The following is a 25,323-nucleotide window of genomic DNA, read 5'->3' as shown; positions in this document are numbered from 1 at the left end:
ATTTTGGTTTTCAAATACATTCAAACATAAGTCTTCACATGTTATATTAAAATTGTTTTTATAATACAGTTCTCAGCACCAACATAGTATTGTTCCCTTTTTTAGTCTTCTTTTTACATTCCAGCCTATTTCCTGACTAATAACGGGAAGTGAAAAATGAAACCTAATTCCCGCACAGTATAGAACTATTTATGTATTCACAAAGATATATAATTTTTCATTTCTTGCAAGTCTCACTCTACACAATATTGCCATCTGAAGAAGTGCGATAAGAAGGTAAAACCATATGCTATTTCCTGTAATGTCTGTCAGAAACGTAGACTGTTCCAGTAAAATGTATGTTTAGATGACAGTTAGAACTAAGCTTGTAGCCACCTTGTATTTTCTATATGAACTATGATGTTGATTTCTATTACTGTTGTTCTAGATATCTTGCTATTTTCTGTAAATTGGAAAATGATCTGGATCATAATCCTTGTGACTGTACTAAATCTACCTCCTTCTTCAGAGCTCTTAAAGACTCAAGGTGATGTATAGACAATGTTAAAATTATGTGGGTGTACATGAGAGCCAGAATATAATTGGGATCCAGCAAATGATACATGAGCAATGTCAGTACGATATAGGGAATATAACAGGAATGGCACAATTTGTGTTTCTCAGGCACCTCTAAGAAACAAGACATTGCACAGGCATAGTTCCTCTACTCATAAACCTGTAGCACATACCAATAGTGTAAAATAATAAACTCATCACAATAAAACATAACACGTTAGTCATTCTGCTGTTTTTATGTTGTAAAAAGTCAGATTTTTGTTTACAGTAAAACAGATCAGCAGAACTTGTGATGTTATACTGTCAGCATATTTCTTATTATTCATTGAATGCATTAGCATAGTAAATAATACATGAAAGCATATCATAATAACGCAATCACATAAAATACTTGATAGAAGCTTCAAACTATTTTTTTAGAACAGTGGGAGAAAAAAAAAATCTGAATAAAAAGAAAAATTTTAAAATTCATAAATAATTATACTATGCATAGTACTCTTCAGTCAGAATGTATTGCATAAATCACCATCAGGCTGGTGGTTTAACGGCTAAACCTGTGCATGGCTATTCTGCAGCTGTTTTTACTGCCCAACCAAATCTGTAAACGGCAGCTTGTGAAGACTATCTGGAGCTGCACGAAAGTATGGGGATTGTGGAAACTATCGGGGATAATTTACATACTTTGATGAATGGGTGTAACAATGCTGTAAATCGCAATATTGCGACCTAACAGTGTCTGTATTCTCAGTGTTGAACTGTTGATTGTCAATGGGAACTGCATATCCTTTTAGGGATGCACATTACAGAAGCATTGTCCTTTCATTGCATTCTTCTAATAACATTGCTGGAGATTTTCCAGCCTATGTATCCTCTTCTGTCCCTCTATATTCCATGTGCATTTCTGTTAATACTTACTTTATTTTTATCTGCAATAGATTTCTGTTATTGGCTTCTGTGTGTGCTCAACTGGGCACAGTTCAGGGCAGCTGACTGTCTGGGTGCCATAATGACTCTACCTATTTTATAGGGAGCTGGTCCTTCGTATCTGCACACAGACATGCAGGACAATGCAGAGGACAGACTCCTCTATTGATAGAGCCGGATTAAGGTCTGTGGGGGCCCCTGGGCAACAAACTTGTTGGAGCCCCTATATACCACCGTTTCTTGTCACCCTAGGAACATTTCTTTCTTTCTATGCACCGTAATGCCCCTCTTGCAATGCCCGCTGTAGTAGTGCCCCTTATGCAGTGTCCCCAATAGCAGTGGCCCCTGTAATGGTCACCCCCTATGCAGTGCCCCCTGTAGTAGTTCACCTTATGCAGTGCCCCCAGTAGCGGTCCTTTCTATGCAGTGCCCCCCTCTATGCAGTGCCCCTTATATAATGCTCCCAGTAGTAGTCCCCCCTATGCAGAGCCCCTAATATAGTGCCCCTAGTATTGGTTCCCCCTATGCAGTGCCCCTTCTATAGTGTCCCCAGTAGTGCCCCCCTATGCAGTGCCAGTGCCCCCAGTAGTGGCCCCCCTATACAGTGCCAGTGGCCCCCCTATGAAGTGTCAGTTCCCTCAGTAGTGTCCCCCTATGCAGTGCCAGTGTCCCCAGTAGTGCCCCCTATGCAGTGCCAGTGCCCCCTTACATATACACAAAAATAAAAAAAACACAACACTTACCTGTATCCCCGCTCCTGCCGCAACCGCTGCTATCCGCTCCTCCGGCCGGCTCTGTGGGAGAGATGTCATGAGGAGAGACGTCATGACGTCTCTCCCATCACCCACTACGGGAGCCAGAAGGCGGAGCTCATGAGTGAGCTCCAGCCCAGCTCCCTCTGTGGGTGCAGCAGCCAATGAGAGTCTGTTTGACTCTCATTGGCTGCCAAAACAAACACACTGCCACTGGGTGTTGGCAGCGGTGTGTTTGTAGTAACAACAAACACACCACCGCTGGCACCCGGCAGCAGCAGTGTGTTTGTTTTTTGTGTAGTGTAGACCGCACTCACTGCGGTCCGCACTACACTCAATTTGTGTGGGGGCCTCGGGACGACCACCCCGCCCATAATCCGGCCCTGTCTATTGCCATTTAGCCAGGTACATATTTACTCGCAGATAATGGCAAGTATGCACTTGTTATCAGTTCTGTACAAGCCATTCATTCCCAAATTTCTGCAGATTTCCCAGATTTTCTCAAAAATCTTTTCCTAAGTGTGTGTTTAGGAGCCATGTAAGGTGCTGTTTCTTTCCTAGAGAGAGCAAGATGGACATCATCCTCATCACTGGAAGGATGTGATGTTTCTACATCCTAATTGACAATCCTCATTCTTTTTCTGCAGCTGTTCTATCTGTAACCTCTTTTCATTATAACTCCCAGTAGGTGGGCTCTCCCACTCATCCTGGTGGCCACTGCCTGGAAAGCTTTTTCTAGCTGTGTTCCTGTTGTGACTGGTTTCTTATTACTCTTTTCCCTCTCTCAGACTATCACCAGCAATGTCACTACTAACTAGAACAGTGTCACGCTGGGAGGCGGTTCTCTGGAAGCTAAGGCCAGAGGCTGCGGGAGGAAACGGAGGCGAGGGGCCTGAATGTACGACCACCGCATCCACGGGTCTTGGTTGTTGGCGAGACCTAGTCAAAGGTGCGGAATCTAACCAACGAGATGGTGTTCGCCAGTGACCCCACCAATCGGGAGATGGGCTTGAGCTGCACCTCGTAAGCAGGTCGCGGTCCTTTGACTAGGTGACCAAAGCCTGCGGGAAAAGGGAGAAACGAACACTCGTGGCCCAAAGGGTCTGTGCCAGTAAGGGGCACGTAGGGACACTGTACTTGAGGTACAAGGAAGTGTGCACTGCGGACACACACTACCGGGTTGCCGGTCAGAAAGAGTGCACCACGGTGCAATACCATAATACGTAGGTAGAGACCACAGAGTCCAGTAACGAGGTGGGTAAGTGGTACTGGAGCCAGCCAGAGATTATGACGCTGGAGAGGTGGGTATGTATAACTACACAGGCTGTGATGGTAAAGCACTGGTGAAATGGATAGTATACTGCACACAGGTGGCGGTGGTAACGCACTGGTGGAATAGAGGTATACTGCACACAGGCGAGGTGATAACGCACTGACAATATAGCTGCACACAGGCTGAGGTGGTAAAGCACTGGTGAGATGAATGATATAGCTGTACACAGGCTGAGATGGTAAAGCAATGATGAGATGAATGATATAGCTGCACACAGGCTGAGGTGGTAAAGCACTGGTGAGATGGACGATATAGCTGTACACAGGAATAGATTACTGGAAGCAAGGGTACCTGGAACGAGAGACCACTAGTAACACTGGCAGCGACAATGGTTGTTCAGGCAACTACCTGATACACAGGAGCCGGAAATATACCCCTGGAAGCCCACTGTTTGGTCCACAGTGTCAGCTGACCGGCCAGACTGTCAGGAGAGGAAAAGCAGTCAGAGCAGGAAGTGTCATGGCGGCGCCCATGACAGGAACTCCGATTCCCGCGCACCAGGCCGCCCGGGACACAGCATCAGGGAGAATGCTCAGCACCTCCCACGTCGCCGCACGAGCCGCCCGACTGCCCGGGAAGTCAGAGGAAGCCGGCGGGATGGCTGATCCCCGGCTGAACTCTGACAGTACCCCCCCTTTCAGGGTGGACACCGGACACCCACAAGGTTTACCAGGAAATCTAGTATGGAAGGCTCGAACCAATTGAGGCGTGTGAACGTCTGTGGCCCTGATCCATGCCCTTTCTTCCGGACCGTACCCTTTCCAGTCAATGAGATATTGGAGTTTGTTAGATTGGGTAAATCAAGAGTCCAAAATCCTCCCTACCTCGAACTCTGTACCTTGAGAAGTTTGCACTTGAGGTAACTTGGGAGCAGAAGTTTGAAAACGATTCAGCACTAAAGGACGCAGTAAAGAAATATGAAAGGTATTGGATATTCTTAGTTGAGGAGTTCCAACTTATACGCGACCGGGTTGATGACCTTGCGAACACGATAAGGACCAATGAAGCGCGGAGCTAGCTTCATACTAGGTACTCTCAAACGGATGTTCCTTGAGGATACCCAGACTTTAGCTCCAACTCTCAGCAGTGGGACAGCGACACATCGTCTATCCGCAAATTTTTTGTAGTTCTTAGACGACTGCTTCAGAGAAGAATGAACCCTCTTCCAAATGGTCGCGAAGGACTCCACCAATTTAGAAACTGCAGGAACCTCTACAGTAGGCAAATTTTGAAAATCTGGGACTCGAGGATGTCTCCCAAACACCGTAAAAAAAGGAGTGGCTTTGGAGGAAGTGTGATATTTGAAGTTATGTGAAAATTCTGCCCAAGGTAATAGTCTCCAGCTCTTGGTTAACTGTTTCGGTTTGCCCATTAGTTTGTGGATGGTAGGCTGAAGAAAATATTTTAACTTGGTTCCACAAGTGCTACATAAGGCTCTCCAAAATTTAGCTACGAATTGAACTCCGCGGTCGGAAATGATCTCTTTAGGAAGTCCATGCAACCTAAATATTTCCTTAATAAAGACTCTTGCCAACTGCAGAGCAGAAGGGAGACCCATTAATGGAATAAAGTGTGCCATCTTAGAAAAGCGATCCACGACTACCCATATGGTATTGTATCCTTGGGAGCATGGTAGCTCAGAGATGAAATCCATGGATATATGGGTCCAAGGCGTATTAGGAATAGACAGGGGTCGCAGGAGACCTGCTGCCTTCTTGCGAGGAGTCTTATGCTGAGCGCATTTTACACATGAAAGAATAAATTCTCGAATATCCCCTTTCATTGTGGGCCACCAATAGGAACGCTGAAGAAACTTGTAAGTCTTGAGGATGCCTGAATGGCCAGCAAACAGAGAGCTATGAGCCCAAGTTAGTAATTTTCCCCGTAGTTCTGGGGTCACGAAAATTTTCCCTGGGGGAGGAGTCAAAATCTGAGTAGAGGCAAAGACTACAGGATCTAAAATTGGTCGGAAACGTTGATGATCCTGAGTGCTGGACAAAGAAAGACCGTGAGAGGGCGTCAGCTTTTCTGTTTAGACTGCCAGGATGAAATTGAAGTTTTAAATTAAATCTTGAAAAGAACAAGGACCAACGGGCCTGTCTAGCATTTAGACGGTGAGCCGTTTGGAGGTAGATTAAGTTTTTATGATCCGTGATCACGGTAATTGGAAAGTTGGCTCCTTCCAACAAATGCCGCCATTCCATTAAAGCTAACCGCATAGCTAGTAGTTCCTGGTCACCAATTCCGTAGTTCTTTTCGGCAATGGAAAACTTACGAGAAAAATACCCACAGGGATGGTACTTTCCATCACTTGAGATTTGAGACAGTACTGCCCCTACCCCTACTGAAGAAGCATCTAGCTCAACTGTGAATGGTTTGTCCAATTGGGGTTGGCACAGGATAGGTGCAGTGGAGAAGGCTTCTTTTAATTTTTGGAAGGCTTGGATGGCAGTATCTGGCCAGCGAATGGGATTGGCCCCCTTCTTTGTGAGATTTGTGATAGGTGACACCAGTGTAGAGAAATTTGGTATAAACCGCCGGTAATAATTTGAAAAACCCAAGAAGCGTTGAGTAGCCTTCAAGGATTTGGGTAACGGCCAGTCAGAAATGGCTTTTAACTTCTCCGGATCCATCCGGAGGGTCTTTCCAGAAATTATGTGCCCTAGGAAGGGTACTGCGGTTTGTTCGAAAGGGCACTTGGATATTTTTCCATAAAGGTGATGCTTCCGGAGGCGGGACAAGACTTCGCGGACATGCTGGCGATGATCCTGCAAATTCTTGGAAAAAATTAGAATATCATCCAAATAGACTATAACAAAACTGTAGAGAACATCCCGGAAAATCTCGTTCACGTAACCTTGAAATATCACTGGGGCGTTGCAGAGTCCGAAGGGCATTATGAGATATTCGAAGTGGCCGTCTCTGGTGTTAAAAGCGGTCTTCCACTCATTTTCAGCTTTAATACGAATTAAATTATATGCACCCCTCAGATCAAGTTTGGTGAACAAAGAGGCCCCGCGAACTTTATCAAAAAGCTCCGGAATCAGTGGCAGAGGATATCGATTCTTTACAGTAATCTGGTTGAGACCACGGTAGTCAATACAAGGCCGAAGCCCGCCGTCTTTCTTGCTAACAAAAAAAAGCCCTGCCCCTGCTGGAGAAGTGGAGGGCCGGATAAACCCCTTAGCTAGATTTTCTTTTATATATGCCGCCATAGCGGCTGTTTCAGGAACTGATAATGGGTAGGTTCGACCCCGAGGAGGGTTCTTCCCTGGCAGGAGCTCAATACCACAGTCCCAGGAACGATGAGGTGGAAGTTTATCCGCAGCCTGTTCGCAGAATACATCGGCAAAATCTTGATAAGCTGCCGGTAGACCGGGAACAGAAGAACACTTGGGCTTATCAGATGGGGGGAAGCTTGTATTTCCACTGGAGGACACCGTATTAGTGCGGACAGGGAATACTTGGATGAGACATCCATGGAAACAACTTGGACCCCACGATAAAATCTGCATACTGGACCGCTCAAACGTAGGGTTGTGCTTTTGTAGCCAGGGGAGGCCTAAAACTAGTTCATAGGCTGAGTCGGGAAGAACAAAAAATTCAATTGTCTCCTGGTGCAGACATGCAATCTGGAGGAACACTGGCAGGGTTTTAGAGGAAATAGATCTTCCTAACAAGGTTTTGCCATCTACACCTGAGAGCAGTAACCTGTTTGGCAATGGAACCACCGGAATGCCTAGGATCTGAACCAGTGACTTAGAAATGAAACTGCCGGCAGCCCCAGAATCCACAAGGGCTTTAACCATCCTTGTCCTGGACCGGTAGGAAAGCGACACTGGCAATAAACTGTCATTTATTTGGGAGGAGTCAGAAATAATCCCCAATTGCATGCTCCCAACATCAATTAGGGTTTCGCGTTTCCCGCCAATACAGGACAGTTCCTTAATATGTGCTCCGGAGCAGCACAATATAAGCACAATTTATTTTGAAAACGCCGGTTCCGTTCGGCGGTACTTAACCGGGATCTGTTAATTTACATCGGCTCCTCACTGTTAAGGAAGGAAGGAGGGACATTACCTCCCAAGGATGGGCGATCCCGAGGACGATCTCCATGCCCCCTATTTCCCCACCGCTCTCTATGGCGAAGGTCAATCTTTATACAGAGGGATATAACATCCGAGAAGGCGGGAGGTAAATCCCTAGATGCCAATTCATCCTTCATCCTCTCAGATAAGCCATGTAGGAAGGCTGCCTTCGGTGCTTCCTCGTTCCATTTTAGTTCGGACACCAGGGTTTGAAATTGTACCACATATTGCCCGACGGACCGGGTACCCTGACGAACGCGAAGCAAATCTGAAGAAGCAGAGACGGATCTCCTGGGTTCATCGAAGATCCTTTTGAAAGCTGCCACGAACTCTTCAAATCTAGATACGAGTGGATCTGCTCGTTCCCACAAGGGGGAGACCCAATCCAGAGCTGCCCCGGTTAGTAACGAAATTACATAGGCCACCTTAGACCGGGAGGTAGGGAAATTCTGGGGTAGGCATTCGAACTGGATCTCACACTGGTTTATGAAACCACGACATCATTGAGGCGTACCATCGAACCTCTCGGGAGTAGCCAAGTGCAAACAGGATTTTTGAGGAACGATCCCCGAAGGTAATACCGGAGAAACTGTAGGAGCGACAGAAGGTGGAGCATGAGACATAGTAGCCAGAGTGTTCTGAATAGACAGGAGCTGACCAGATAATTCCTGTAGGTACTGGGCCACATGTTGCTGTGCCGCCTCTTGGTTATCCATGCGAGCCGTTAGCTCCTGGAGATTCCCAGTACCTGGGGAGCCCATAGCTTCCATTAGGCCTGAACAAACTGTCACGCTGGGAGGCGGTTCTCTGGAAGCTGAGGCCAGAGGCTGCGGGAGGAAATGGAGGCGAGGGGCCTGAATGTACGACCTCCGCATCCACGGGTCTTGGTCGTTGGCGAGACCTAGTCAAAGGTGCGGAATCTAACCCACGAGATGGTGTTCGCCAGTGACCCCACCAATCGGGAGATGGGCTTGAGCTGCACCTCGTAAGCAGGTCGCGGTCTTTTGACTAGGTGACCAAAGCCTGTGGGAAAAGGGAGAAACGAACACTCGTGGCCCAAAGGGTCTGTGCCAGTAAGGGGCACGTAGGGACACTGTACTTGAGGTACAAGGAAGTGTGCACTGCGGACACACTCTACCGGGTTGCCGGTCAGAAAGAGTGCACCATGGTGCAATACCGTAATATGTAGGTAGAGACCACAGAGTCCAGTAACGAGGTGGGTAGTGGTACTGGAGCCAGCCAGAGATTATGACGCTGGAGAGGTGGGTACGTATAACTACACAGGCTGTGATGGTAAAGCACTGGTGAAATGGATAGTATACTGCACACAGGTGGCGGTGGTAACGCACTGGTGGAATAGAGGTATACTGCACACAGGCGAGGTGATAACGCACTGACAATATAGCTGCACACAGGCTGAGGTGGTAAAGCACTGGTGAGATGAATGATATAGCTGTACACAGGCTGAGATGGTAAAGCACTGATGAGATGAATGATACAGCTGCTCACAGGCTGAGATGGTAAAGCACTGATGAGAAGAATGATATAGCTGCACACAGGCTGAGGTGGTAAAGCACTGGTGAGATGAATGATATAGCTGTACACAGGCTGAGATGGTAAAGCACTGATGAGATGAATGATACAGCTGCTCACAGGCTGAGATGGTAAAGCACTGGTGAGATGGACGATATAGCTGTACACAGGAATAGATCACTGGAAGCAAGGGAACCTGGAACGAGAGACCACTAGTAACACTAAAAGCGACAATGGTTGTTCAGGCAACTACCTGATACACAGGAGCTGGAAATATACCCCTGGAAGCCCACTGATTGGTCCACAGCGTCAGCTGACCGGCCAGACTGTCAGGAGAGGAAAAGCAGTCAGAGCAGGAAGTGTCATGGCGGCGCCCATGACAGGAACTCCGATCCCCGCGCACCAGGCCGCCCCGCGCACCGGGCCGCTGGGGAGAATGCTCAGCACCTCCCACGTCGCCGCACGAGCCGCCCGACTGCCCAGGAAGCCGGCGGGACGGTAAGGGACGGCCCATCCCCGGCTGAACTCTGACAAACAGTAACTACTTACCTATTGTCTTTATTGCTATTAACTAGGGGTGAGCGGGTTCGGATTTCTGAAATCCGAGCCCCCCTGATCCGAGGCCGATCCGAGTCAGGCTCGACCTTTCCCGCCTGCCTCGGATATGAAATCGAGGCAAAACGTCATCATCCCGCCTTCCGGGTCTCGCGGGTTTTGGATCCTATATAAGGTACCCGCGTCGGCGCCATTTTCTCACTCGGCTGTGGACAGTGAAGAGGGAGGGTGGGAGTTAGGGCTGGCTGGGCTGTGTAGTGTAGTGTAGTGTTGCGCTGTGCTGCGCTGCTGTTGTCCATAGGGGCTGTGTCCACTACTTCAAAGTCCATAGGGGCTGGCTGGACTGTTTTGTGCAGTCAATTGTCCATAGGGGCTATGTCCACTCCAAAGTCATGTGCAGTGTCCCAGTCCTAAAGGAGTGCTGTAGTGTTGTCCAGGGGGTGCTCTGTCCGTCAGGGGTGCTCCCCCCAAGTGCTAAAAAAATATATATTTTTTCTGTGTTTGTGAATTGTGTGCACTGTGGCTGCACGTGCATCAACAAAGGAGCAGCGCCAAGCATGCACCTGTGTCCCATAAGTAAAGGGCCGGCTGGCTCATTTCTTAAAGGGTGGTGTAACCCACAAAGTGCACTAGTCTCCAACAAAATAAAAAATAATTTTCTGTGTTTGTGTGTGCCTTAGCCGCACGTATATATCAATATAAATGGAGGACCAAACTTTCTGCGATAAAAATAAAATAGGGAAAGATCAAGAACCACTTCCTCCTAGTGCTGAAGCTGCTGCCACTAGTCGTGACATAGACGATAACATGCCATCAACGTTGTCTGCCAAGGCCGATGCCCAATGTCATAGTAGAGGGCACATACAATCCCAAATGACAAAGTTCAGGAAAATGACCTTGAAAAAAACATTTAAATCATCTGAAGAGAAACGTAAACTTGCCAATATGCCATTTACGACACGGAGTGGCAAGGAACGGCTAAGGTCTTTCCCTATGTTCATGACTAGTGGTTCAGCTTCACATGACGATGGAAGCCCTCCTCCCGCTAAAAAAATCAAACGAGTTAAGCGGGCAAAAGCACAGCGAAGAACTGTGCGTTCTAAGAAGATATCACAAATCTCCAAGGAGAGTCCAAGTGTGGTGGCGGTTGCGATGCCTGACCTTCCCAGCACTGGACGGGAAGAGGTGGCTCTTTCCACCATTTGCACGCCCCCTGCAAGTGCTGAAAGGAGCACCCACAGTCCACTTGCTGATATGCAAATTGAAGATGTCACTGTTGAAGTACAACAGGATGAGGATACTGGTGTAGCTGGCACTGAGGAGGAAGTTGGCGAGGAGGATTCTGATGGTGATGTGGTTTGTTTAAATCAGGCTCCGGGGGAGACAGTTGTTGTCCGTGGGATGAAAAAGCCCATCACGGTCATGCCTGGGCAGAAGACCAAACATTCCACCTCTTTGGTCTGGCAATATTTCTATCCAAATCCGGACAACAACTGTCTTGCCATATGTACCATATGTAAAGGTGAAATAAGTAGGGGTAGGGACGTTAACCACCTAGGAACATCCTCCCTTATACGGCACCTGCAGCGCGTTCATAAAAAGTTACTGTCAAGTTCAGAAAGTTTGGCTAAAACCGTAAGCAGTCCAGGGACACCTAAATCCCGTTGTCCTGTTGTATCCAAGCACCTGCAAACCACACCGTCAACTCCCTCCTCGTCAATTTCCTCCTTAGATCGGAAGTAGTCCTGCAGGCCATGTCACTGGCATGACTGACTCTCCTATCCGGGATTCCTCCGGAGGATCCTGCATTGCTAAGCCTCCTTCTGGCGCTGCTGCTGTTGCTGCTGCTGGGAGTCGTTCATCATCCCAGAGAGGAAGTAGGAACACCACTACTTTTACTAAACAATTGACCCTCCAACAGTCCTTAGCAAGGAGGATGAAGTACGACAGCAGTCATCCTGAAGCAAAATGTATAACTGAGGCCTTGACTGCTATGTTGGTGTTAGACGTGCGTCCGGTATCCGCCATTAGTGCAGTGGGATTTAGACAATTGATGGAGGTAGTGTGTCCCCGGTTCCAAATCCCGTCTAGATTCCACTTCACTAGGCAGGATACCGAGACTGAACAGAAACGTCAGAAAAAGTGTCCTCAGTGTCCTGAAAAATGCCGTTGTACCCAATGTCCACTTAACCACGGACATGTGGACAAGTGGAACAGGGCAGACTAAGGACTATATGACTGTGACAGCCCACTGGGTAGATGTATGACCTTACGCAGCAACAGCAGCAGCGTCACCAGTAGCAGCATCTCAGAAATGCCAGCTCGTTCCAAGGCAGGCTACGCTGTGTATCACCGGTTTCAGTAAGAGGCACACCGCCGACAAAATCATCGCCCAGTGGCTTACCCCACTTAGACTCTCCTGGGGATTTGTGATATCTGACAACGCCACCAATATTGTGCGGGCATTACATCTGGGCAAATTCCAGCACGTCCCATGTTTTGCTCACACAATAAACTTGGTGGTGCAGAATTTTCTGAAAAGCGACAGGGGCGTGCAGGAGATGCTTTGGGTGGCCCGAAAAATTTCTGGCCACTTTCGCCATTCAGCAACTGCGTGCCGAAGACTGGAGCGCCAGCAAACACTCTTGAACCTGCCCCGCCATCACCTGAAGCAAGAGGTTGTGACGCGGTGGAACTCAACCCTCTATATGCTTCAGAGGATGGAGGAGCAGCAAAAGGCCATTCAAGCCTATACATCCACCTATGACATAGGCAAAGGAGGGGGTATGCACCTGACTCAAGCAAAGTGGAGAATGATTTCCGTGTTGTGCAAGGTTCTCCAGCCCTTCGAACTTGCCACACGTGAAGTCAGTTCAGACACTGCCAGCTTGAGTCAGGTCATTCCCCTCATCAGGCTTTTGCAGAAGCAGCTGGAGAAAGTGAAGGAGGAGCTAAGACGGAGCGATTCCGCTCGGCATGTGGGACTTGTGGATGAAGCCCTTCATTCGCTTTGCCAGGATTCCAGGGTGGTCAATCTGTTGAAATCAGACCACTACATTTTGGCCACCGTGCTCGATCCTAGGTTTAAAGCCTATGTGGTGTCTCTCTTTCCGGCCGACACAAGCCTGCAGAGGTGCAAAGACCTGCTGGTGAAAACACTGTCAGCTGAAGCGGATCGTGACACGTCAACAGCTCCTTCTTCATTTTCTCCCGCAACTGGGGCTGCCAGGAAAAAACTTAGGTATCCTAAGCAACCCGCTGGCGGTGATGCAGGGCAGGCAGGACCAAGTTTGGACATCTGGTCCGGACTGAAGGACCTGGCAACAATTTCTGACATGTCTACTTTCACTACATATGATACTGTCACCATTAACAGAATGGTGGAGGATTACATCAGTGACAGCATCCAAGTAGGCATGTCAGACAGTCCATACCTGTACTGGCAGGAAAAAGAGGCAATTTGGAGGCCCCTGTACAAACTGGCTCTATTTTACCTGAGTTGCCCCCCCTCCAGTGTGTACTCCGAAAGAGTGTTTAGTGCAGCCGGGAACCTTGTCAGCGAAAGGCGTAGGAGGTTGCTTCCACAAAATGTGGAGAAGATGATGTTCATAAAAATGAATTATCAACTCTTCCAGGGAGACCAGCCTCCAGAACGTACAGAGGGACCTGTGGTGGTGGATTCCAGCGGGGACGAGTTAATACTCTGTGAGGATGAGGATGTACACAACACTGAAGAGGGTGAGGATGAGGAGGATGAGGACGACATCTTGCCTCCGTAGAGCCAGTTTGTGCAGGGACAGATTAATTGCCAGCTTGTTTTGTGGGGGCCCAAACGAACCAATCACTTCAGCCACAGTCGTGTGGCAGACCCTGGCGCTGAAATGATTGCTTTGTTAAAGTGTGCATGTCCTGTTTATACAACATAAGGGTGGATGGGAGGGCCCAAGGACAATTCCATCTTGCACCTCTTTTTTATCTTTGCATTATGTACAGTTTGGGACCTAGTTTTTCAAACTGCCATCCTGTCTGCCACTGCAGTATCACTCCTAGATGGCTCACGTGTTTGTGCCGCCCACTCGTGTCGCTTAGCATAGTCATCCAGCTACCTCGGTGCAACCTTTTGGACATAAAAACACTATTGTGAGGTGTGAGGTGTTCAGAATAGACTGGAAATTAGTGTAAATTAAGGTTATTGAGGTTAATAATAGCATAGGAGCAGAAAAACCAACACATTCTGTGATTTTAGCTGTTTTTATGCTTTTTAAAAAAAAAAAATACAGATCCAAAACACAAAACCCAGAACCCAAAACACGGAAGGGTGGTTTTGGCAAAACCAATCCAGATCCAAAACACGAAGAAAGATCCAGATCCAAAACCAAAACACAAAACACGAAAAGTGGCCGGTGCACACCCCTAGTTCAGAGAGGCTTCCCTGGTCATGTCTCCTTGTTGTTAGCAAGGATGTGAGAAACCAAAAACAAAGAGGTGCCTCCTAGTACAGAAAATCTGAACCACGACAATTCTTGAGTCATCAGATGAAAATAATTCCAGATATCCAATGGATGACCTCAATGAAGTGGAAACCAGGAAATAATAGCGTACCCAGTATATAAGAGATACAATTTATTACTAGACAAAATGCTATTGTTTTTGTTTTCTCACAAATATATTACTAAACATATTTCTTTTTAAATAATGTTTGTCTCTATTTCTCTATTTTTCACAATGAAAAGACTAATATCCAGCATTGTTATAACTGGTACATCATCAATTACCAGGCTGTCTATTTTTAATGTACTGTCTAGATAGTTTTAGAAGTGCCGTACCCAGAGCTAATCCACTGTACCAACAAGCAGTTGTGTCTTTGTCACCATCTGCCTTAGTTTATAAACTCTTGTGAACAGGGTCCTCTCTTGCTCTCTCACTTATTTTTTTTTTTTATACTGACCCCTGAATGTATGATCTCTGTGATTGTACAGCACTGTAGTACATGATTAAAAAACAGTAAAGATAAAGCATTATGTAGTGTTTAGCTACTTTTTGTTCCTGTATTAGTGGTCACATGATTTACTGTGAATGCATTTCCACTCATTTCCACTCTACTTTGTAATGACTACTTACAATTATCAACAATCATTATCATTATTATTAGTATATCTCCCCTTAATGCTTTAATGAGCTGTAGCATTGGGAGAGAGCAGTCAGCATTTGTTCGGTGGCTACTGCCTGAGATTTTCTTATTACATGATCTTTCCTAGTAGATGTAGTACTTCTGTCTGTACTAGTATTTCGATACTATGGTTTAAAAGACTGATGCAATACAACAGATGAATGGATAACAGATAAATGCACAATGATTGGGGAAGGGACAGACTACTGAATTGTGGCACCTCACAAATCAGTCACTGCCACACAATATAATTTTATAGCTTTTTTCCTGATTATTTTTCTGTGTATCATACATTTATTTCTGTGAGTTGTTTTTTGCTTGTTTGTTTAATGTACATTCCACTAAACTCTCTATTGTTCTTCGACCCACATTCTCCTGCTTGTTTTGCCACATCTGCCACACAATAATGCTTTGATCAATTTGATGTTTGAGCTATGAAACTTTTTGAAATCATCTATAAGTTCAACAATAATGTTACACATAAACACGCATGCCGCACACACACGCTCACAAATGCGCACACATACTCTTGTTTAATGTGAGAATATTTTCATCTTTGTAGTACTAGTAATAATAATAATAATAATAGTATAATTACAATTCAACATGTAGTAACCAACTTCCCTTCAATGTCATGTTTTTTTTAATCTCTTTTTTTTTTTAGAGTACCACAAAAGTATTTGAGATAATAGGTATTCTAGCTTTAGGATTAAATGCTTTTGTTGTTTTAAGATAAGGTTTGCATTTTAAACCTTATTTACTTAGAGATGTATGTTCTTCAAAAAGGTATATTGAAATTGGCCACTGCTAAAAGAAAAGCATGACTACCAACTCTAGTACTAGCACTAAAAATTGGCATTCTCTAGTCTTGCTTTATAGAAATAGGTGATATATGTTGTTCCTTTCAACAGTCTTATTAACATCAAGGGGCTTGCATTACTTTCAAATAAATCTGTTTATTATTAAAACTGTTTATAGGGTATATTATATGGTAGATACTGATTTATTGATATTTTAAAGCTTCATAGTATACTGTATTTTCGTTTATTACAAGTAAAATTAAATTCTATAGACAAAAAACAGTACGGTTTCACATGTCCCATTAAGGCTTCTTAGACATGATCTGAAATTTCACAAAACCTACTGAATTTCTGACACTCAAACTTAAAAAAGCAATGAAATTCCGATCATTAAGGCTAACGCCTTAATGAACGTGTTCCTTGCACAATACAGACATGGTAATGCCATCACACCCTGTGGTTAACTGCAGATTCAACACTCTCACAGAGTGCGGATCTGCCCCCCTCCCCGCGGCTGCATGTGTACAGGTGGTCGGCAGACTGCCCTTACACCCTTGCCGATGGACAGATATGACTGCACATATATCTGTCCATTGGCTGTGCAGCACAGCCAATGCGATATGCCTGTGAATGATGTCATTCACAGACATATCGCGGGTACACACTGGCCGACGAGCAGCAGATATTTTGGCCGATCAATTGATGGCCCAATATATCTGTCAGTGTGTACCCAGCTTTACTGTACTGGATATATCACATCTGATGCATGGACAGAGTGTTGATTTGTAAATTAACAAAAATAGGTATGAATAATTATTAAAAGCTCATTAGTGTATTTGCCTCATTGCAATCAACACGTCCTTTTACATATTTATTTTCCCTACATTTGATTTGCATAGCTGATATAATTTTTGTCAATTCTAAAAACATCACATGTATATGGGTAAAATGTAATCTTTTATTGTTGAACTCTGATCAAAAAATTACTGTCATATATGTTATTATTTACAGTGTGTTTTCCAATCACCCATCAAACTGAGCAACTAGGAGCAGATGTATCCCTGCACTGTGATACTCATTTGCCTTTTGTTGAATGGAGGTTTAATGGAGAGAGGATTGAACATGATCATAATATATATTCAAACGAAAGACAACTTACACTGAGAGGAGTAAGGAAACATCAGAGTGGTAACTACACTTGCCATAACCCTCACAACGAGGAGACCTTAACTCTGACGGAACTACAACTTGGATGTGAGTGTGTCATCCTAAATGACAATTATTATTGTATGCTGAAAGAGGTGTCCAAGAGATGCAGATGCTCTAAAACCTTATATCACTCGTTAACATGGATCCCTATTTAGGAGTCTATTTATTAAAGGTAAAGACATGCAGACATAGCTATTCCCGCAAGGTTTAAGGATTGAGCCAATTTACAGAAATGCCTACCGCACACAATATCAGAGATAACACCTGCACAAAGCAAAGTAACCCTTCAGACCATAGTCCCCCTTACTGGCAATTTACCAAGCTCTGAAAAGCTTAGGTTATTGTAGTTTGGCACTGATGGGGTTAGCTGTTGTGTCCCTATGGTGGGAGCATTGAGCCTCACTCAGCAGCAGCCACCATGCCCCTCCCCTCTTGGTGATTGGCACTATTATACGGCTCATGTGTGATCGCATATATATCAGTACAGACAGTATAGTGACAGCGACATTCTAAACACTTTACTGCTGTTGCCGGGAAAGGCTCCTACTGGAGCTGCTGTACCCACAAGGGTTTCTTTCAGTGAAAATAGAACTGAAAATAACTTCCTGTTGCCATGATATACAGAGATAAGAAATAATAGTTTACAGGGCCGCAATGCAACCAATAATAAATAGACTCCTTTGTTATTTTTCATGGGTATGTTACAGGGCGAATCTTCTGTGGTATCACTTATTAATGGAATTGTTTACCAGTTGTTTAAAATTGCACTTGCTAATATATTGCAAAGAATACAGTATCTATTTAAGCTGTATAACGATTTGGTTTAACAGTAAATTGTAAAGCATTCTTGTTTCATTTGACATTAGGCCCAATGTTTTAACCCCATGGGTGGAACGTAACCAAAGATTTTAGCGTTGACTTGTAAGTTGCCGCAAATCATGGCACGCTGCAAAACGAGCTTGTCCTTCAATTGAATTGGTGGGGGAAAACCTAAATTGCAAGCAGTGTATGGTGGGTTTAAACCCCATGCATTATTATTATTACTACTATAATTGCATTTTATTTATAGGGTGCCACAAGTGTTCCGCATCACTGTACATAGGGTAAACAATAAGACAGCATGAGATAAATAGTACAGTACAGTAACCAGTACATAACAGTAAACAGATAACAATTAACATCACAATTCTCCATACACTATATAGTGTATGCAGGTTGCCAGAGTATTTAAGGTGGAGATTTAATAAAGCTTGGAGATAAATAGCACCAACCAATCAGCTCCTAACTGTCACTTTACAGGTTGTGTTTGAAAAATGACAGTTAGGAGCTGATTGGTTGGTGCTATTTATCTCCAATTTTATCTCTCTCCAAGCTTTATTAAATCTCCCCCTTAGTGTCAGCTGAAACCTGATAACGTGGGCGCAACTAACAGATTTGAAACCATGGAAAGAGGTGCAAAGCATGGACAGAGTGTAGTACGGGGGCAGAGTGCCAAGGAGGGGCTGTAGAGTGTTGGTGGTGTGCAAGAGAAGAAGGGTGTGAGAACAGGAGGGAGGCACTGGCACATGGCACTGGCACAGCGTGTTTGTAAAAAAATAATTGTTTTGAAAAATGAGTTTGGGTCTCTCCCTTTGGACAATAGGCTGGTGCTATTCAGTGTCAGGGCTGTTAATCTAGGGGAGAGAACTAACTGGCGCCTCCTTATCTAGAGCTAACTGGCCCTATATGTGCCATTTTGAAAAAAACTAAACTATAATTATATTTCTAAATTGTAGCCCCCTTTTTAAAAAATAACATGTTGCACCCCAAATAAATGAACTAATAAAATATTGCCTGCTTATGAATCAGGACATCAACTTGCGGCCGACTTGTGTTTGAAAACTGCTTTTTTCAGGCAACTCTTCATCAATATAGCCCATATTGTAGGGGTGGACAAAACGTGGATCACTATCACGTTGGCACATCCACGTCCAGCAGCAGTTAGCAGCGTCCAATAAGAATCAGTGTGACTGTTATTGACTGCTGTGCTGAACTGAAGCCCTGGCTGTTTCTGGAGGCTGATTCTTATTGGCTGCTGCACTGAACTGAAGCCACGGCTAGCTGAAGCCGCGGCTGCCTGTGGCAGCTGTCACTGTGAAAGCAATAGCCAATAAGAATCAGGCTAATTCTTACTAGCTGAGGCTGTCACATGTAACAGCCTCCATTTCGCTGGTTCAGGATCAGAGGGGGCAGAGACTCGAGGTAAGGGGACAAAGCCTTGGTCGGGAAGAGGAAACAGGAGATTTTCTACGGTCAGGAAGGGTAGTGACAGGGTAGAGCAGAGCCGGGCTTATGGTGGGCATGGGGGCAGGTCCAGCACAAAGGCGCCAAACCCAAGTGGGGGGCAGTACTGCACCCTAGGGTGGACCTATCAAGATTGGCGGGGCTGCACTGTGGCTGCTTTTGGACTGCTGGTATTGCCCACATATGAGAGCAGGGAGGGACTCGGTGCTCCTCTCTCTAAGGCAGGCCAGTATTCTGTGGGTGACTGGGGCAATTTAATGTACAGCCGTGGCCAAAAGTTTTGAGAATGACACAAGTATTGGTTTTCACAAAGGTTGCTGCTTCAGTGTTTTTAGACCTTTTTGGCGGATATTACTATGGTATACTGAAGTAAAATTACAAGCACTTCATAAGTGTGAAAGGCTTTTATTGACAATTACATTAACTTTATGCAAAGAGTCAATATTTGCAGTGCTGACCCTTCTTTTTCAATACCTCTGCAATTCGCCTTGGCATGCTGTCAATCAACTTCTGGGCCACATACTGACTGTTGGCCACCCTTCTTGCCTAATCAATGCATGGAGTTTGTCAGAATTTGTGGGTTTTTGTTTGTCCACCTGCCTCTTGAGGATTGACCACAAGTTCTCAATGGGATTAAGGTCTGGGGAGTTTCCTGGCCATGGACTCAAAATTTAGATGTTTTGTTCCCTGAGCCACTTAGTTATCACTTTAGCCTTATGGCAAGGTGCTCCATCATGCTGGAAAAGGAACTGTTCGTCACCAAACTGTTCTTGGATAGTTGGGAGCAGTTGCTGTTGGAGGATGTTTTGCCGGGATTATACAGTCGGGAAGCCGACGGTCAGGATTCCGTCCATCGGCTTCCCGAGTGCTTCCCTCTCACGGATTCAGTTCAAATCCACACAATTCCCAGCATTATTCTCCCCATCCTGCCCACTTCACTAGAAAATGAACAGGATGTGGGAGAACCACCCACTCTTCCGGGAGCCCGCGGTCTACCCAAAAATCATGGAGTCTTTAGGAGGTTCTGGGAGAATAGGTATGGGGAATGTTGGAAATTATGTGTGTGCAGGTGTTGATATTACAGAGTTATGTAGGCACACATCAGCGGATGACTCAAACTATGAACAGTTCAGTTACTTATCCAGCGGTATTGGTTTATTGAAGCATAGTAGGTACAGTCATACTCACTGTTACATGAACACTGGTAATGGAGCGGAGAAGGGTTCTATACTGCTCACCAGCCGCTGAGTATATGCTGCAAATGGGTAGCAGAGCTGGATACTGAAACAGCATTAAATGCAGTTATTAACCAGGTCTCCCAATAGGAGCTAAGTAGGAGACTTCTGTCTCCCACCATGTTACTCTATACCCCCAGTTCTCAAACTCGGGGCCTGATTCAAAGCCGCTCGCTCTGACAGAGCGCTCGCTCTGAATCAGGGCCGAGCTTTTTTTTTTTTGAGTGGCCATGATGATGGTCGCGATGGTCAAGACCATCGCGACCATCGGGCTTGCGACGAGACCCTTGTGGTAAGGTCTCATTCATCGCAAGCCCTAGAGAGCTTTCATCTCTAACAGAGCCGGAAGCTCTCCACTGACATCACTCATGATGTCAGTGGGGCCACCCCCAAACGGCAAGCGTTCCCTCGGGAATGCCTGTTTGGGCAGCCACCCCCCGGCCCGCCCACCAAAGGGGGCGAGCTGTCACTCAACGTCGACAGCTTGCCCCCTTTGGTGCGAGACCCGGAGCGACGGATTGCCGGGACGCTAGCCGGGTCTCGCGCATGCGCACGACGGAGCCGGCTCCATCATGCGCATGCGCTGTGGGCCACCATCGACCCGGGTGCGAGCACTCAGCGCTTGCGACCGGGTCTGAATCAGGCCCTCGGCCCTCAGGACCCCAAACATGCATGTTTTTCAGGTCTCCTCACAGAATTACAAGTTAAATAATTCCCTCCACCTGTGGATATTTTACAATGTGTCAGTGAGTAATAAATACACCTGTGCATCTTCTAGGCGACCGGGAAAATGTGAACTGTGTGGGGTCCTGAGGACCGAGTTTGAGAACCACTGCTCTGTACAGTAGGGATAGCCATTGATCATTCATAATCATCCATGATTTATGGCCGATGTTGAATGCTTTTGCCATCGGTGGGGGAGAACCAGATGGTTTCCCTCCATCGATATCTAAGCATAACCAAATTATTTATTTTTTTTACAAGGTGCTGAGACTCAGAGCATAGCCCAGCCCCCAGGTTCTGATAGGCCCATGGGTCAGTCAGTCACAAAGCAGGGATGACCATCGGTTGGTGAAACCATCGATGGTCATTCATTGAATAGTTTGTAGCCATCGATGGCCACCTAGTCTGTACTGTAGGGATGGCTAACACCACCGATGGCCATCCCTACAGTACAGACTAGGTGGCCCCTGCACATGCTCAGCAGTAATTTTGGTGGCCATCTTGAAACAGGGCGTGAAGCCTCCCTGGAGGGACAGCAAGACTGGAGTAAGAGCAAGAGCGCACTCTTATTATTATTATTATTATTATTATTATTATTATTATTATTATAATCATTTATTTATATGGTGCCACAAGTGTTCCACAGCGCCTTACAAAGTACATAAACAAATAGGTTGACCAGTGACTTACAGTACAATACAATACAGGACGAGGACAAGGATAATATACATTGCTACATTAGCGACCACAACACCCAGATAAGCAACCAAGTGTTATGTGCCCTAGTGGAGAGTAAGAAGTAGATGAAAGTAAAGTAAGGAGAAGCACAAGAGGGTAGAGGGCCCTGCTCGTAAGAGCTTACTTTCTAAAGGGAAGGGGCAGGCAAACAGGTGTGACACAGATGGGGTAGACAGGGGGGAAGGAGCATGTAGCAGCAAGTTAAAATGAGAGCTGGAATGCTTTGATGAAGTAGTGAGTTTTGAGAGCCCATTTGAAGGATTGTAGAGAGGTGGAGAGTCTGATGGGAAGAGGGAGAGAGTTCCAAAGGTGGGGAGCAGCGCGGGCAAAATATTACATGCAGGAGTGGGATGAAGTAATCAGATGGCATGAGAGGCGGTGTGCATTTGTTGAACGAAGAGGGCGGACAGGAGAGTGAAGAGAGATGAAGTCACAAATGTAAATGGGAGAGGAATGGGTGAGGGCTTTGTAAGCAAGTGTGAGAACCTTGAATTGGGTTCTGAAAGGGAAGGGGAGCCAGGGGAGGGCTTGTAGGAGAGGGGTGGCAGAGGTAGAATGTTTGGAGAGAAAGATGAGCTGAGCAGCAGCATTGAAGACAGACTGGAGATGATATTGATGGGAGTTGGGCAGGTCAGATTGGCGGAGGTTACAGTGGTCCAATCTGGAAATGACCAGTGAGTGTATGAGTGTTTTAGTGGCATCCTGGGTGAGATAGGGTCTACTCTTGGAAATATTTTTAAGATGGAAATGACAGGACTGCGAAAGGTTCTGCATATGTGGTTTGAAGGAGAGGTAGGAGTCCAGGATAACTCCAAGACAGCGCGCTTTGGGGCTAGAGGAGATAGTTGTGCAATCAATTGATAAAGAAATGGTGGGAAGTGCAATTATGTTGGCGGGTGGGAAAATTATCATCTCAGTCTTAGACATATTAAATTTAAGAAATCGCTGGGACATCCAGGAAGAGATTGCAGAGAGACAGTTGGAGATACGAGTGAGGAGAGAGGTCAAGGGAGGAAAGGTAGATCTGAGTATCAGCAGCATAGAGATGATAATGGATGTCAAAACAACTGATAAGTTCACCTAGAGAGGACATATAGAGGGAGAAAAGGAGAGGTCCAAGAACAGAACATTGGTAAACTCTTACTGTAAGGGGCTGTGGGGGAAAGAGGAGTTATGAGAGGAGACAGAGAAGGATCGGTCAGAGAGGTAGGAGGACAGCCAGGAGAGGGCAGTGTCACATAGCCCAAGGGAGTTTTAGCGGAGTGGAGAGAATGGAAGCCAGACTGAAAAGGCTCAAGTAGGGAGTGGGAGGAAAGAAAGGTGGTAAGGCGGTTGTAAACAACATGCTCCAGGAGCTTGGATGCAAAAGGGAGGAGAGATATGTGAATGTAGTTGGAGAGAGTGTTAGGATCAAGCGTAGGTTGTTTTAAGAATGGCAAAGAAAAGGGCATGTTTGAATGTAGAAGGGACAGTGCCCGATGAGAGGGAGAGATTGAGTAGGTGGGCAAGATGGAAACAGGCACAAAGAGCGAGATAGTGGAGGAGACGTGAAGGGATAGGGTCAAGGGGAAGGTGGAGGGGAGGAGGACCGGATGAGGGCCAGCCATGACTTCCTCTCCTGATGCAGGGGAAAAGGATGTCAGTTGGTAAAATGGATGGGGAGGGGTGATCTGGGAAAAGAGGAGGTGGAGAGCTGGGGGACTGGGGGGATATGATGTCCTGACGTATGGATCAATTTTAGATTTAAGTAGGTAGCAAAGTCAAGGGCAGAGAGCGAGGAGGGGAGACGAGGAGGGCGTGGGCAGAGGAGGGAGTTGAAGGTGGTGAAGAGATGCTGGGGATTTGAGGACTGGGAGGAGGTTCTCGAAATATAACTGTTTAGAGAGGGAAAGGGCAACACTGTAGGATGAGAGCATACATTTGAAATGGCGAAGATCTGCCTTAAAGTGTGATCTGTTCCACTGTCGCTCGGCGGTTTGTGAACACTTTTGCAGGTATCTGGTGTATTTGGAATGCCAGGGTTGAGGTGTGGATCTGTGAGGGAGAGACGTCATGGCCGGAGCAACAGAGTCCAGAGCAGAAGTGAGGGAGGCATCGTATAGGGAAGCAGCTTGTTCAGGGTAGGAGAGAGAGAGGATACGGGAAAGAAGTGAGTCAAGCAGGGAAGAAAATGAATTGGTGTCTATAGCCTCAATGTTACACTTAGTGCTGGAGGCTTTAGGAGATAGAGGAGGGGAAGGAGAAAGGGATAGGTAAAAAGAGAGAAGGTGATTGTAATAGAGGGGGAATGAGAAATTTAAGTAATCAGAAATATCACAACGGTGAGTGAAGACCAGGTCAAGCGAGTGCCCACTCACATGGGAGGGTGAGGAGGTCCATTGGAAGAGACCAAATGAAGATGTGAGTGTAAGGAGTTTGGAGGCAGAGATTCTGTGGGGATATCAATTGGAATATTGAAGTCACCTAGGATAATGGAAGTAAGGTCTGAGGACAGAAAGTGATGGAGCCAGGAAGCAAAGTTGTCAAGGAGTTTGGAGGGAGAGCCAGGGGGACGGTAAATGACAGCTACTCGCAGGTGTACGGGTTGGAAGAGGCATATAGCATGAACCTCAAATGTAGAGAAAGTTCTCCTCTTTCAACAGGGAGAAGCCCTGATCTGGCGAAAAATAAGTGGGCCTTTTCTCATGTTAATGAGCATAGTCCTATACACTTGTATTATTATTATGATTATATTTTATTTATAAAGTGCAGACACATTACACAGTATTGTACATTAAAGGCTCATGACACAAGTGACATACAAGGCATGAAACAGAAGGTAAAGATAACCCCGCCCTTTCAATCTAAGAGGTGTGGGGAACACTTTATACATAAAGTTGATGAACAACAATTGTAGCTGTTTGTATCTATCTACCACTAATCCAGGTACATTATATAATATATCTCCCAACTATCCCGTTTTGTGTACTACACAAAGTACACGGCTTAAGGGGAAGTGAGTGGGACTTTGGTGGAAAGTGAGCATGGTTGATAAGATAAGGGCGTGTTGTGTGTGAAATACACATATCAGGATCAGGGTTTGTTTTTTTGTATGTATTTAATCATGATGGGTAATGTAAATGTATACTTAGTACCTCCAAAGAAGCTCCATGTCCAGTGCAGGGCCTCAAGTTACCCGGAGAAAGTTAATTGTACCTGGGACCTTCTACCTGACACCAACTTACACAGCTCCTTCATTACTACATACAGGTAAGTTACTTTGTTTTCCTGGTTCCCCATTTTATAGACAACAAGGAGAAGATGATGGATTGGATAATTCATAGATCTGATCACTAGTCTGTATATGTAATAATCCCTGTACGCACAGTGATTTACATGCTAATGGAATACTGTACCTTCAAAAGTCCTTTTCTCCTTACTACATA

At 45.7% G+C, this 25,323-nt stretch overlaps 1 protein-coding gene across 1 annotated transcript in view; it reads left to right on the top strand.

Moving 5' to 3' along the window:
- The first annotated feature begins 184 nt into the window (after positions 1–184).
- Positions 185–25,323, top strand: part of EBI3 (Epstein-Barr virus induced 3) — a 44,028-nt gene continuing 18,889 nt past the window's right edge. The window contains exons 1-4 of the mRNA XM_088473344.1: positions 185–276; positions 428–526; positions 16,722–16,964; positions 25,030–25,147. Of these exons, the coding sequence (XP_088329470.1) occupies positions 457–526; positions 16,722–16,964; positions 25,030–25,147 (431 nt within the window). The 5' untranslated portion in view covers positions 185–276; positions 428–456. The remainder of the gene's footprint in view (positions 277–427; positions 527–16,721; positions 16,965–25,029; positions 25,148–25,323) is intronic.

This window comes from Taudactylus pleione, unplaced genomic scaffold, assembly GCF_031769625.1.
Source record: "Taudactylus pleione unplaced genomic scaffold, aTauple2 ptg000016l, whole genome shotgun sequence".
In the NCBI taxonomy this organism is placed as follows: domain Eukaryota; kingdom Metazoa; phylum Chordata; class Amphibia; order Anura; family Myobatrachidae; genus Taudactylus; species Taudactylus pleione.
Note: the sequence above shows the minus strand (reverse complement) of the source record. Positions and strands in the feature narration are given on the sequence as shown.